The sequence below is a fragment of the Labrus mixtus genome, chromosome 7 (assembly GCF_963584025.1).
Source record: "Labrus mixtus chromosome 7, fLabMix1.1, whole genome shotgun sequence".
Taxonomy (NCBI): Eukaryota; Metazoa; Chordata; class Actinopteri; order Labriformes; family Labridae; genus Labrus; species Labrus mixtus.
The window spans coordinates 25,972,680-25,988,060 of NC_083618.1; the positions used below are offsets into that span (position 1 = coordinate 25,972,680).

The 15,381-nt window shown below is 40.0% G+C and overlaps 3 protein-coding genes and 1 long non-coding RNA gene across 4 annotated transcripts; 2 read left to right on the top strand and 2 right to left on the bottom strand.

Moving 5' to 3' along the window:
* Positions 1–32: 32 nt before the first annotated feature.
* LOC132977044 (uncharacterized) lies at positions 33–1,032 on the top strand. The gene is made up of 3 exons (XR_009673763.1): positions 33–208; positions 293–832; positions 946–1,032. It is a non-coding gene; the product is annotated as an uncharacterized LOC132977044 (long non-coding RNA).
* On the bottom strand, positions 870–5,136 carry ift52 (intraflagellar transport 52 homolog (Chlamydomonas)). Its single transcript, XM_061041404.1, has 13 exons — positions 4,712–5,136; positions 3,518–3,605; positions 3,202–3,331; positions 3,011–3,086; positions 2,833–2,904; positions 2,611–2,737; positions 2,448–2,531; positions 2,273–2,341; positions 2,035–2,189; positions 1,856–1,943; positions 1,592–1,700; positions 1,360–1,505; positions 870–1,277 (listed from the first exon to the last, which is right to left on the bottom strand). Exons 1-13 carry the CDS (start codon positions 4,828–4,830, stop codon positions 1,236–1,238), a joined length of 1,305 nt encoding a protein of 434 aa, XP_060897387.1. The 5' UTR covers positions 4,831–5,136; the 3' UTR covers positions 870–1,235.
* An 878-nt stretch (positions 5,137–6,014) lies between these two features.
* On the top strand, positions 6,015–7,486 carry LOC132977045 (putative nuclease HARBI1). The gene is made up of 4 exons (XM_061041405.1): positions 6,015–6,568; positions 6,674–6,786; positions 6,871–6,982; positions 7,059–7,486. The coding sequence occupies exons 1-4, from the start codon at positions 6,130–6,132 to the stop codon at positions 7,481–7,483; spliced, it is 1,089 nt and encodes a 362-aa protein (XP_060897388.1). The 5' UTR covers positions 6,015–6,129; the 3' UTR covers positions 7,484–7,486.
* Positions 7,487–9,762: 2,276 nt separating this feature from the next.
* On the bottom strand, positions 9,763–14,180 carry acot8 (acyl-CoA thioesterase 8). The gene is made up of 6 exons (XM_061041406.1): positions 13,987–14,180; positions 12,416–12,552; positions 11,943–12,168; positions 11,405–11,562; positions 10,383–10,574; positions 9,763–10,145 (listed from the first exon to the last, which is right to left on the bottom strand). Exons 1-6 carry the CDS (start codon positions 14,136–14,138, stop codon positions 10,027–10,029), a joined length of 984 nt encoding a protein of 327 aa, XP_060897389.1. The 5' UTR covers positions 14,139–14,180; the 3' UTR covers positions 9,763–10,026.
* Between the last annotated feature and the right edge of the window lie 1,201 nt (positions 14,181–15,381).

Sequence of the window (15,381 nt, forward strand, 5' to 3'; positions counted from 1 at the left end):
TCTCCTTTTTAAATATTTAAAGTGACCGCAACTAAAATTACCAGGACTTGTACTGGATTCCCCCACACCCACCTCCTCTTCAACTGATGACCAGCTCAGCCACCAGCTGCATCAATTAGCAAAGATCTTGTGCTGTGAAATTCCACCTGGAGCTCAGTTCAGACTCACTGGCCTATGAAGACAATGGAGAAGGCTTTTTTTGGTAAAGGTAGGAATAATGTTTTTATTTGAAAGCATTTTCTCTAACCAGATGATGTGGTTTTAAGTGCCATTTTTACATTTTACTTCCTAGATATGAAAAGCTTTGAGTGTTCATCTCCATCGGAGCTTGACAGGAGGTTTTTGGAGGAACAGAGTTGGGTGTCTGCTTTGTCGCTGGAACAATTGTCTATGTCAAGAGTATCGAATGAGACGATGGCTGATGGCTTTGACCCCCGGCTGTCTATCTTGGCTTCTGTCTGCCTGTTGACGGAGCCCATTTCTCCATCCCAGGCCTTTTCAGTTAACAGCACTCAAGAAACTGACAACTGTCACCTGGGCATACCTTTACAGGCAAAGTCCTCCACTCCCCACGTGCTCCTTCAAAAGACAAAAAAGGCCGCTTGTTCTGACCAGTCGTATAGTGAATTCACTTCCTCTCAAATGTCATGGGATGTGTCTTTGATTAAACCAGAGAATAACAGCCCCAAGCCACCCATGGAGTCCAGTGCTCTGGAGCAAACCAGGAGTCCAAAACTCCAGTCTACACAACATTCACAAGCTGAAGTTTCTCCCTGACCTGGCAAAGAACATCTCTCAGATTTGTCTGCTTCTGCATCAAGGACAAATCCAAGTAAAATTTAAAAGCACATGTGAAGGTAAAAGCTCAATTTTGTATCTTTTTTCTTTTTAATAATCATTCTGCAAATTCATGTTAACATACTTCTTGGTTTTTTTTATTTACAGGATCCATGTGTAAGGTTTCATGCAAGATCTGTGTGTAATTTTAAAACATGTTTAAGCTTTAAATATATAAATAAAGTATCTGACTATTTCCTGGAGTGTGTTTAACATTTTGTGAGTGAAGTACAATAGAAAGGTATGAAAATATTTGTCATAAACTGTTGTTAGTCACCACATTAGAGTCTGATGAAAGTTCCTTTTCCTTCTTTTACTTAAGACTTCTGTCTGCTGTGTCACAGTACATTTCAGATGAACAGGAAGAGTTGAGTCTTAAACAAGTTAGATGAATCCAATCACAATGGAGAGAAGGGTTCCTCTGTTTCCAGGTCATGCTCCTGAAAAGTAAAAATGAGTTATAAGGCTATGTAGAAAACAAATAATACATTGCCTCGTACAGAATTTTAAAGATTACCTTACCTGATTTAGTTTCTTGAACTCAACAACCTGGAAGAAAATGTGTTCCAAGATATGTTTGGCATCCCTCTGATCTTTATCCAACTTCGGAGTCACCCCAAGAATTTCGCCACATTTCCGCACATAGAATTCAAGATCATCATCTGTACCTGTGAGTGAGAACAGTTTATTTAAAATAAGATTACAAATAGTCAATCATAATCAAATCTTTGATGTAGCTTGGTAAAGAACTTGCATTTATTGGTGAGCTGTGCCAGGCGCACTTTCTCAGAAGAGAATGTTTCATCTAGATCGAACAGGTCCAGCATGGGTGGAGGCAAATCACTTAAGGCAGGTGGAAACACCTAGAAAACACAAAATAAACTCCTGCCTTTTACAATGTCCGTCTAAAGCAAACCGTTTGTTCTATAAAATATCTGTTAAATACTACTCCTGAAATGAATGACTTTCAGGGATGGATGTACATCAGCTGGGACAACAATGGGGTAATTAAACTTACAGAAGGTTGAAGCTGTGGCAGAGGGGTCTCAAACTGTGGTGTGATAAGCTGAAGTGGTTCGTCTTTGACGTTAAGCTGCTTGTAAGCGCTGCAAAAAAAAAAAGTATTTCGTATGCCAGATAAAAATAAAAAAACTGTCCCAAAAGGATAACATTCAAATGAGTATTTTGCATTCTCACCTGATGACTTGGGGTAAAGTGTCAGTGGACAGATTAAACAAAGTCATATCAAAGAGAGAGGTGAAGTCCCTGGGGTTTTCATCACCCTCCTGCAAGCAAACTCTGAGCTGTTCGGACAAGCACCCTGTGTCTGGCAACATGGTGTAATCTGTGATCTAGGGGACAAAGGACAGGATGGTTGTCAGCTACTATGAAAGACAATATGGCAATACACTAAATGTCAAGTATTTGTCCTCACCTCTGGGTCTTCAGCATCGATCTGATTCAGCTGAATATTATCAGTCATGAGCCACTGGAGCACAACATCCTGGGATAAAAAAGTACAACAGCCTTTATTTGTGCATATAAATTGATGCTTAAACTCAATCTTTCTGACATGTAAGTTGCCTAAAAAAAAGTTCAACTGGACTCACTAGGATTTTGCTGTTCTCCTCTTTGTCTATGTATTGGTCACTGAACATGTGGCAGGAACCAGACACCACCAGTTGTCCGGCCTCCTTTATACATCACAAGAAAACTTTTCAGTTAAAGTTCAAACACTGTATTTTGTGGTTCGTGAATGAGTTTGAAACCTACCTTTCCTTGATGGAATGCCATGACGGGCCTATTAAGGGGGAAGCAGACTGAGCCAGTTGAAAGAACAGCCACAGCAGGCTTTATCACACTCAGGGTGGCACCATACGGGTACACAAATGTAAGAGCCCTGTACAATAAAAGACAGAACAGACCTCATTAAACTCTTGAAGCACTATGTACACACTGGACTTTATTTCGTAGGAAGGAATGTAAATCTTTTACTGTGCATTGTTTCCAACATTCTCATCTTCAATGATCCCAGTGACCACTTTACCAGCAGCCCGACTAATCTCTCTAAGCAAGAGAAGAGGCAGAATATTGTTTAAGAGTTAAATTGTGCATTTATTAGAACAAGACATTTAAAAGAGCATCAAACATTGTTATGCTGTAAAAAACAGACCTGTTCAATACGCCATTGGATACAAGTGCCTCCTTAGGATGGAAGTATTTGTAGTACACATTTCTCACAACAGCGTCTAAAGTAGGGACAGAGAAAAAAAAAAAAAAACAGCACATAATTTAAAACATTTAAATGAAAAAACCAAGTAAACTGATTATATCAAATGCATTTCAACCCCTTGTAATATTTACCATTGTTGACCATTATCCCAAATTCCTCCAGGAGAAAGTTGATATTGGTGTCATATTTCATTTCTCCTCCTTCACCAAGCATGACCAGGACGTTTCCTCCTCCATCCAGAAAATGCTTCAGAACTTCCAGCTGAAATCAAATGATGAGACCCGAGTTAAGAATCGAGAAACAGCAGACTAAAAGTACATTTTGATGTGGCTGATGTATTAATTACTTCCAGTTTCCCACACCTGGTGTTGGTAAATGGATTTCAACAACTCATATTTAATTATTTTTTTCCATCACCTTCAAAATGCAAAGATTTTGACAAATCACCTCTGATGCTGTGAACTTCTCCCTAGGACCAGCAGATATCCACAACTTGACACCCTTCAGCCTCTCCAAAGACAGCTCCTCCTTCATGCTAGGGCAGACAGCACTTATTTTGCAAATTAGGTTTTTCTCAAAAAATATTTCTGATATGTGTGGGAAAAAAAAGTCAAGGCAAAGGAGCTACACATAGACATCACATTTGTTATTAACACATAATAGAATAGAATTACTTTATTGATCCCAAACTGGGAAATTGTGGCGTTACAGCAGCAGGTTATCCAACACACAATATGAGCAAAAAACACAATATTAGCAAATCTAAACACAATATAATATTAACTACAAAGTAAATAAGTACTAAAATATATCAAAAATAAGAATGTGAATATATACAAACAGGATTTAACTAAGCACTACTAGTATTAAAGTCTTAAACTCCTCATCCTCACCTACAAAGCCCTCCACAACCTGGCTCCCCCCTACGTGTCTCACCTCCTCCACCGACACACTCCCACCCGCACTCTTAGGTCTGCGGATGCAAACCTCCTGTCCCCCCAGGACCAACCTTCGGTCCTGGGGGGACAGGGCCTTCTCCATTGCAGCTCCCACCCTCTGGAACTCTCTCCCTAAAAACATCAGAGACTCCCCCACACTCACTTCCTACAAGAAATCCCTCAAAACTCACCTTTTCATCACCGCCTACAACCACTGACTCTCATCCTCTTCCCTTGACACTATTTCTATTTTGTATTATTCTCTTTTTTTTTTTTGTTTCCTGTCAAAGCGTCTTTGAGTATTTAGAAAAGTGCGATATAAATCTAATTTATTATTATTATTATTATTAAATAGGAAGATTAAATATGAAAGATTAAATGTAAATGTGCAAAAACAGAGTTGTAAATGGTTGTAAATTAAATATGAAAGATTAAATGTAAATGTGCAAAAACAGAGTAGTAAATGGTTGTAAATTAAATATGAAAGATTGAATGTAAATGTGCAAAAACAGAGTTGTAAATGGTTGTAAATTAAATATGAAAGATTGAATGTAAATGTGCAAAAACAGAGTTGTAAATGGACAGTATTGACATAAGTTAAAGTGCATGAGTGTAGACATATTATAAGCAGAAACTAAACAATATAACGGCGAGTAAACAGACACATGAAGTGAACATGAGTGCAGGGATAAACATCACTTACCTTTGTATTTTCCACTGAGCTCTGAGTCTTTTCTGCATGGATTTATACCCATTGTTCGCAGTGAACAGCTCTCTTTTGGAACAATTGAAGACCACAGTGTTGTGCTGTTCCTTCTCCATCCTTAATTTGATGTAGGCTCAACAAAGAAGACTCTTATTTGATTCCCTGGTTCACATTACACCTTCGAGCTGTGTTAGCTTAAGTTAGCTACATGCAGATGTTACCCACCTTATGGTCCGATACTCGACATTATTGTTTTTAGCTAAACTACTTTTTTTTGATTAAAGATAAAGGGTTAGACTGTTACACTATCAACAAAACATTAACGTCCGACTGTAACGCTGTGCTTTATGTGTATTAAAAGTTACAAATTGGCTTGACGTTGCCTTAGTTACTTCACTAGCGCCCCTAGAAATGATGCATGCTGGGTAAAGAACGAACGGTAACCAAGGGCGCTAAACCGCATAGCAACCAAGTGGTGCAACGCTAAGTAGGAAAATTATACGGATTCATGGAAAAGCGGAGTTACGCGATTAATTTCACCCATTATTCAGATTTTTTTTTTTGATGCCGATTATTAAGATAAGAAAACGCAGTTAATAACACTATAAAGTGGAACGAAAAAAAAGCGGAACTCATCCACAAGGTGCCAGGGAATCGCCCGGACGGTAAACCCAGCCCACACAACATAACAGAGCCGCGGGTGTGGTTGAAGTGTCAGAAAGTGTCCATGCAAATATGTATTTTACTCACACATTTTCCTTTTACCTCAAATGTCATGTGGTAAAGTGTGAATCAGAGTTCATGAGGAAGGATTAGGACAGAACAACCACGACCCTCAGATAGTCCTCTTTCTGCACTTTTATTAGGTGGATGTTACTGACGTGGGGTCTTGCCTTGGTAACTGTGCAGGACCCTTGATGAGGCAAGAAGGGGCTGAAGCCTTTAACCAGTGGGAAGGAAAGTAGACAACTTTAAGATTTGTTGATTGCACTTTTGTTACATTCACCTTTTTTGTTACATGTTGCAGGCTGTTTTAAGCCACACACAGATATGCACCTGCACTGATGTTCACCTTGAAGGACAAACATGATAGTCTGAATGCTTGATTCTTAGTTTAAACTAATAATAGGGAAGTGTCACCGAGACCCTGACATGAGGGAAACTCTGGGTTTTCCGTTACTGAAAGGGAGGTAACTCAAACCCGAGGAAGAGGAGGGGTAACTCAAGCCTGTTCCCAGAGAGAGAGGTTACTTGAGCTCTGATTCTGTGAACTCAACCTGTTCAGGAGCAGGTTTTCATCAATGAACCCCTTATTCTCCTGTCATTTGCACAGCCTGAACGCGGTTTCATCTCCTCATTTCATTAGTTCAGCTGTCTTTGAGGCAAAAATAGCCTAACACAAAACGTCTTCGACCATGGCGTGTCCTTTTCTGGAGGACCCCGTCGACGAAGGAGCCGCGTTGCTCCGCAGGGAGCTACGTTTACGCAGGGAGAGGATTCTGAGGCCCCGACTGGATGTTTTATCGTTTCCAGATGACGACCTGTTTGAGCGTTACCGTTTCTCATCGAACTCCATTTCGTATCTCCACAATCTTCTCAAGCCTCGCATCGCCAACGTCACCCGCCGTGGACGTGCTCTGACATCCGAGCAGATTCTCTGTGTCGCCCTGCGTTTTTTTGCAAACGGGAGTTTTCTGTACAACATCGGCGACGCTGAGCACATCAGTAAGGCCACGGTAAGCAGATCCGTGAGGAAAGTTTGCCTCGCTCTGAAAAGCCTTTTAAACAGTTTTGTAGCGTTTCCTGGGCACAAACCAGTGAAAGCTATCAAAGAGGAGTTCCTCAGTATTGCAGGTAAATGAAGAAACCAATTTGCATTAATGATCAATATTCTGTTGACGACGTGGTGCTGTGACCTCTGACTAGGATAAGTAATTTGATTTTTTTGTTTCTTCAAAGGATTTCCCAACGTGATTGGCTGCATCGATGCCACTCACATTCCCATCACTGCTCCTTCAGAAAATGAAGCGGATTATCTGAACGGGAAGTCCAGCCACAGCATTAATGTGCAGGTAGATTAACTACGGTGTCAAAAAATGTCAAAGATGGCATCACAATACTGCAAACTAACATCTCTAATTCTCTGCACTGCCAAGATCATAAGTGACGCTGCCCACATCATCACTAACTTGGAGGCCAAGTGGCCTGGAGCTGTGCATGCCTCTCGGATATTTCAAGAGTCTACGTTGAGCAAAAGGATGGAAAATGGCAAGTAGCCTTTTAAATATTGAATATTGAAAGCTTTATATAATTCATTTGTATCCCTCCACACTATACATTCCAGGTGAGTTTGATGGCCTTCTGCTGGGTGACAGGGGTTACCCATGCCAGCCAACTCTGCTGACCCCTTACCCTGACCCCGAGCCAGGCCCCCAGCAGAACTTTAATGAGGCCCACAGCAGGACGAGAGCCCAGGTGGACAAGACCATAGGCCTGCTGAAAGCCCGTTTCAAGTGCCTACGCCACCTCAGGGTAACCAATCCTACGAGGGCCTGTGACATTATTGCGGCATGTGTTGTTCTCCATAATATTGCCACGATTAGAGGAGAGCAACACCCGGCCGTACAAATTGAGGACCCTACTGAAGACCACGTCCGCCCTGAAGATACACAGGATGGAAGAGCAGTCAGAGACATAATATGCCAGAAGCTTTTCTCTGATTTAAGCCACCCGAACAACCAGCCAGATCAGTCAAATAAAGATGAATGAGTCTTTATTTCCTACAAATAAAACATTGTTTTTATGTTCCAATACTTCACAGAATTCACCTGTGACAATGCACGCACCTCTAACTAATTTCTCTCTATTTCAATGTCGAGATCTGCCTTCTGAATTCGGTGGTCCAAGTACACCATTTCTTTATTCTATCTTTTTGGTGAGATGCATTCTGTACAATTCCTTTAGGGGTAACTGGGAAAATAAAGGGATGACGTCAAATATATGGTTTGACATGCAGAATTAGCCTCTGGCATTTATTGTAAATATTACTGTTTTCTTCTGTGCTGTGGAATTTGATGGCCCGCTGTTAAAAAGGATATGGATGTCTGTTCATATTGTACTTTAATGTAGGCTTCATTACTCCACACAAGGATGTAAAGAATTAAGTCAGTAACCTAATATTAAGAATCTGTAGGCCTCTCTGGATCCCTCATGTGGAAAATCAGAAAATGTGTCCTCATCATCCTCTCGATCCTGTTAAAATGAGTGTTTTATGTTTCACTGTATTTCAACTATCATCAGAATCTGTTAGGAAAATAAACGTGCCTATTACATCAATCCTTTCATTTGTATTTGTATAGTGCCAAATCATAACAAAATGAATGTCCATCCATTATCTTTACTGCTTTTTCCCGTTTGGAGTTGCGGGGGCCTGCAGCTGATCCCACTTGTCATCGGGGCGAGAGGGGTACACCCTGGATTGTTCGTTAGTCAATCACAGGGCTGAAAGACAACCACACTCACACCTACGGACAATTTAGAGTCATCAATTGACCTAACGAGCATGTCTTTGGGCCGTGGGAGGAAGCTGGAGTACCAGGAACCTCCTCGCTTCGAGGCAACAGCGCTAACCACTGCACCACCCTGTAAATGAATGTCATGAAAGTGTAAATGTAGAGTAGTCTAGACAACACTCTTAACATCTTGTAACTGCACCTGTGTCGTGAGGCTTGACCGTCTCAGATGAGCTTCCTCATTTGAGCTTCCTGATCAGACTCAGGGTCGGCTCTGCCTCTTCGGGGTGGTGAATAATGAACTAAACGGTATACAGGTGAAAGGACATTTATGCATGTGAAACCTCCAGCATTATGTCGGGGATGAAGCTTATGTAGCCTACATTAAAATAGCCACTGAATGATGTACTTTGTTTAATAGGCCTTAATCAAATGTTTAAAGTATTGAAGGCTATCTCCATGGGTCTATAAAGCCGAAACCCTACATGTTTGAACCATATTCTTATATTTCAGTTTGAGCAGCATCCAAGTCCGCTTCTCTCCGCTCAGATTGCGTCTAAATGAAAATAAATTTTAAGTTTTAATACCATTCCCCCAGATTAAACCTCTTATATTTAAATATTTTTGGAATTAAATATTAAATGAATAGACTGCATTCCAGTTTATGACACACTGAAACTGGGTACCCTTTTATGAAGGAGGTTGAACAAACACTGGGTCTGTCTAACCTTTGAACTTTGTCTTGATTTTACCCTCAGATAGGAAAATCAGAGAAACAAAGCAACACTGCTTCAGCAACATAGAAGGGATTGCAGTGTTGCCTTTTTTTTTTCTAAATTCTGCTCATATTATTTGTCTGCAATCAGGATTTTCAGCTTGAGCAGGGTAGTTAGGCAACCTCTATTTGTGACCTGTTGCCATGGTGAATCGTAGTTTTGGGGCTTCATTAATGTTGGATCTTTAAAGAGGTCTAGCGCTGAACTCTGAGTGAACCTACCTAGACCTGATAAAACTAACTCAAATCAGTTTCCTATTTGAGGGTAAATCAGGTCAAAGTTCAGGGTTAGGCCCAGTGTTTGTTCAACCCCCTTCAGGAAATAGGCCCCAGATGCTCTTCACCTCAGTACGAAAAAACCAAGATAAAAATGTTTAGTCTCTTGTACTCAGGTGGACTTAATATTTCATAAACGGCATTTCTTCTGTTTTATTGTTGACTTTGTACCAATTTTGTATTTGTGTATCTCTGTATCTGCTTTTATAGTAGTACACCCTGGTATGAGTCTAGGGACTAGATTTAACGTTTATGTCTGTTTTTAGATATAGTCTATGGAAGAGATGCACTTAATGAACACCTTTCTAAGCCATTTGTTTACATGTCTGCTTATTGGACAGAGACAACAATGAAGTTAGGAAGAGAGGGGCTGAATGTGGAAAGGTCATACATGTAATTAGACACTTGTGGCCAGATAAGTGATCTTGTCATTATAGTGTATAATGAAGCCAATGTTAGTGGAGTTTCATCCAAAACAAGTGAGATCAAAGCATCAATTTCAATCCATTTGGTGTGGCTTAAATATTAGCTCTTTATTGAAAGGGTTAATGATGCATTCAATATTTTTTCTCATATTGTTAAAAAAACATGCAATCATTCATCCTAACATTCACAATTGATTAAGTCCATATATATCTTAATAAAACTATCATTGTTATATTATTAAATTATGATTTGCATGACTAAATCAAAAATAAAATCTTAGTTTTACAAATAAATTATAAAAAATATACATTTTTGGAATGTGTTTATAGTTTGCTAGGCTCCATGACTGGTTTCACTCTCAGGACACCCTCCTGAGAACATGAGGCAGCCAGCACCCCATCTCTTCTCCACAGTCGGCCTTGAACCAGCCCTCTGCTGCCCCCTATTGGATAAAAAAACACAGACACCATTAGGCTCAAAGCAAGAATCCAAAAGGCCCTCACCCATGTTAGTTGTATCAAAGCTTGAATAAAGATGGAATCTGTATTCCTACAGATTCAGTTGATGGGAAGTTCACAATTTATGTCTTAAATTCCTAAAGTGGACAAATTCTTGAAGTGGTGCTATGACGCACAGAACAAATGAAGTAAAGCAGATGGGAGGCGTACAACACACTGACCTGCCCATGGGCTCTCACACTCGTATAGCATCCATTCGTCTGTGCGGAAAGTGCTGTGAAACCACATGGCGTGGTCCAGGGAAGCGGAGAACTTGGCCCTGTAGTTGGGATAAGGCAGCAGCGCTGTGCCCAGGAAAGCATAGTCTGACACATAAGCAGCAACACAGCAATGCAGCTTCATGTTTCCTTCACCTGCATGAACACACAAGTAAACAATGTTATACTGCTTACAATTACACATCTACATACATACACTTTATACTGAATTTATTTTATACATGTTTTAATATGAGCCTGGTATTAAAGTTGTTCTCTACTAAATGTTAAATATATTTCAGTATCAAGAGAATATTTATCCATGATGTATTCAGTACACTGTTTTCACTGTTGCAGATACACCATATACAAGAAACCAAGCTTAATGTTTTAACGTATGCAAACATAAGAAATGCTTTGATTCGGAAAATAACTGTGAGGCATGGCAGTCACCGTTTGCACTTGCTGTGTGCAGGTTATGGTAATATTGTGTTTAGGCATGCTGCTGGTGCAGTCACAAGGAAGCACAAGGCTTACTGTATCATGCAGCATCATACATCATAAATGCCAACTGCCTTGTTGCATGAGGAAATATTACTCTCAGAGCTGAGGATCCATCAAGAGGTAGAAGGGAAACTTGTAATGCAGGCCGTTAGATACTTCAGGGGTCAAGTTTGATCAATCTGATCATATGGTAAGTGTGTCAAAGCTGTAAAGGTAACGGTGAGGAAAGTCAGGGCAAAAAAGTTTGTCCCCAAAGCCTCTAGATTCTCATGTTTTTTGAACATATGTGGGGTGAAGATATTTTGTATGTTGGAAGGTGTCAGTGTCATTATGTAATGTAATATTTCTGCGTTGTGGTATGAAGGGAGTGTGGAGTGAAATGGGAAGTGAAGGGATTCATATTTTAAGGATACTCTACAATATGTGCTATTCATTTTTTTTTTTTTTGCAGTGTGTCCAGATGTGCAATTAATGCATTTTACCAATATGTCCTCGTGCTCGCACCCAGAACAGCTGCTTTGGCTCAGCTGCAGAGAGTCTGTAAAAGTGCGGTGGGTTGACCGGCTTGACCTCAATAGGGACCTCATTGGCCAGCAGTTTGTTAAGGCCTTGTTTTGCATTGTCTGCAATGTCCGGTTTGCTGCAAGACAATAGAAGGAAATCATAATTAGGATAAGATTTCAAACAGAATTGAGTTGCTTCATAAAAATGTATTGTTTGGTACAATCTGCGTGTCAATGTGTTGTCCTATGTAGTCTGTAGAACTATTTTGATTACATGACTGAATTGTAACTTGGGCCAATTCATCAAGTGTTATTTGGCCAAATGTAATGACAGAAATTGTATATATTTGAAGAATGAAGCTTCCCAAGATCCAAGTCAAAATTCTAATGAATCACTGTTCAATTCTCCAGTGGAACTACACACAAGCAGTATTCACGAGGCTGGATAAAGACGGCGATCTGTGTCATAGTCGCAGGACGGCAGTAGGGCAGAGAGGATCTCTGAGCAGAGACTTACCTGAGATAAAGATGAATAAGCTCCTCTACAGTGAGGAGGTCTTCAGGCTGAGGGACCCCGGGCATGGTGAACTGGTGCTGCAGGGGACTCGGCTGCAGCGTGTGGAATGAGGCCTGGCAGATGAGGATAGGCTGTCCGTGCTGGATGGCCTTCACGGAGCGCACCGTGAAACTGCGACCGTCTCTTGTGCGCTCCACTTGGTACAGCACCGGCACCTTCGGGTCCCCTGGAAAACACCCAAAAGACAGCTGCAGGGGAAAAAGCTTTGTTCACTTACTATGAGAATGTAGGATGAGGGCTTTATTAAATATCTATAGGGTATTTGCGATTCACTCTTTAAATTTCACAGATTTGATACAGCTTGTTGTAAAGCACAGGTTTACTGTAACTGTGAATAATGTTCGAGCCTCCATTGTGTCAAAGATGAGCCGGCCTTTTAGTGCCACCACCTTCATAATGATGCTGCATCTTACCCGCTCGGACAAAGTAGCAGTGGAGAGAGTGGGCAAAGAGGTTATCGTTGACAGATTTGGCAGCAGCGACGAGGGCCTGGCCAACTATCTGACCGCCAAACAAACGCTGACCGCGAGGCACCCAGTGGTGTGTCCCTCTGTGGGAAACACAGAGAAGAACTCAGGTTAATGTATATCCTCTATATCAGCTAACGTAGCTTTATAAGTCATGTTGTAAGTAGAGATGCACCGATCCCCTTTTATTCAGTTCTGATTCTGATACTGATTCAGACATTTTTTTAATCATACTATTAGTGTTCTTATTGTTGTTGGTATCATGTGTTGGGTTACACAAAGCTGTAGTTAACCTGGCATTGCATTTCTTATTCAAAAATAAATATTGAAATGCATAAAAATTCTAATTATTCAAAACTTTGTGATGGCAGCAACAACTTTAAATGAAATATTTTAAACTGAACTGTAAGAATAATCATTTTGTATCAGTTCAGTCTGAGTTTCTTCAAAGCGAGACTGTGCGAGCTGAGAATGTTTAAATTGCCCAAACATCTTTCTTGATCTGTGACGTTGATTGCCGCCATCGGTACGATATCAGATATGTACCTCAATATCGGACCCGATAACGATATTATATCCGATCGGTCCCATCACTAGTTGATTGATGCATTCAAGTAGCTATTTGTAATTTTTAGCTATACAACAGAACCTTTGAGAGGTCTTTAATCCAACAGAGTACACTTGAAGGACAAGTTCATCGTTTACTTCACTTTCCCATCTTTGCATAACGCTTTCACTGTAAACATAGAAGAACACAAGTGAGACTCAGGATAATGTTGCATGATGCATTCATTCAATAAGTGTATTCTGCAAAACCCTGATGTGTGTTCAGACATATGAAAGCAGTTTCTTTTTAGACCAATATAAAGTTTAAAATGCCAAATAGCTGTAGCAGCTGCAGTAATATAGGAACATTCACTGCACACCAAGACAGATTCCTTGTATGTGTAAATGTACTTGGCAATAAAAAACGATTCTGATTCTTTGCTTTATTGTTGCTATCACTAAATACCAACAAGGCCACATTCATTTAGTTCTACTAGTGAAGTTTCTGCCATTAGCTTCCTGATATAGCTTCCTCAAAAGGACACACTGTAGAAGAACAACACCGGAATGAATGAATTATTTGACGTCCTCGAAAAGGTCAAAGGTTTGCGAACAATGACGATGACGTCATAACGACGTCTCGGAGTTGTCATCTCAGGATGACGCAATATTTAGACAATAAAGAACCTATTGATTCAATTTTGGATTAAAAACACTGCGGGACAAATTAACATTGAACGTAGAAATAAGAGAGTCGTGTTTCATACATTTAAGTCAAACATATGGAAGCTTTTTAAGACAATGACCCGGCTTTATAATGGCTTTGAATTTGACGTAAACGTAATTTAGAGATATGCAACTCACAATTAAAGCACTCGGATCGGACAGCCAGTCATGTGCCAGCCATAGACTATAAACAATAAGGTGCCAAACCAATGGCAGGGGTAAAGTGACAGCTTAGAGCCAGTTACCTGTAGAGGTCTACGTCGAGCATTTCAAGGTTCAAAACGCTGGTAACCAAGACACTTTTAAGGTCCTGTGTGAATTGAGATGCGGAGTTTTCAGAGGTTTCATCTTTAGAAGATTCTTGTAATACAGAACTACCTTCCTCATTTTCTGCCATGTTTGGTTTCCCCTAACTTCTTCTTCTGCAATAAATTTCAGGCTGGCTGCAGCCTACACCCAAGAGTGCAAGGCTGACCTCTACAGACAAGATCTTTTTTTTTCTTTTTTTTTCTAGGCCTATTTGAAATGATCTTTGAAGCAACATTTTACAGTGAAACTCAAAAGACCCACTTAAGACAATTTGTTGTGCACTTTTATCATCTTTCCTACCAAAAAATATAAAGGCAAAAAGATTAAAAGTTTAAAAATACTGAAATTTTCCCATCTAAGTAGGCTGCTTCAGGAATCATGTTTTACACCAGAGGACATTAGGGGGGAAATTCCCTGCAAAAAACCCAAAGCTTTTCATGAGTTAAAATGGACTTCAATCTGAAATATAAGGACATAGAGGCACATAGTCAAAAACAAACATACCAGAAACAAGAAGCAAGTGAGGAAACTATAGAAAGTCAAAACAAATGAATAAAAGGAAAATGTCTATAAAAACGATGTAAAACAGGCCAGAGACACTAACACTAACCACTGTGTCCTGTGCCCTCTCATTATCCAGAAATCTTCAACTCTTTGCCATCATGAATGAAAATAAAAAAATGAATAAAATTGAAATGTTACAGAACTTTATCTCAACCTCCATTGAAGAAAGACTAAATGGTGGTGGTTATTTCACTGATCGCATCATGACTTAGATCATTTCTGCGAAAGGTCTGTTCCCCCATCATGACAAGGTGGACAGCAATTTCATGCACATGTGCAAAATGTTTAATATTATTTAGAAAATAGAATAAAAATGATTTAAAACCCTAACCACGTTGTTTTAACAAAGAACCTGTTGAGGACAATACAAACATATAAAAAGCATTGAGATAGTGTTATTTAACCACTTTGTTATGAGCAAACTTGATATTGTTGTTTTCTTAGAGGCACTATCTGACCGCCATACATTCCTCAACTTCTGATCTGCTGCTCATGTGGGCTGACTACAAAATCCTGACTCAAGCTCCCCCCCCCCCCCCCCCTCTCAATCTGCAGCCAGGACCAGAAGATGGCCTCAACCACTATTTTGTGTCCCTCTGACTTTCTGTTTATCCTTGTTAGAAATAAAGATTATTTCTGCTGATAATGTGGTTTTTTTACTCTTTAATGTTGCTTACTCTGAGCCAGGGTCATAACCACTCACTGAAGGATGCAAAGCAGCGTTTGGGTATATAAAACAAAGAAACATTTCCACCTGTCATTGTAAT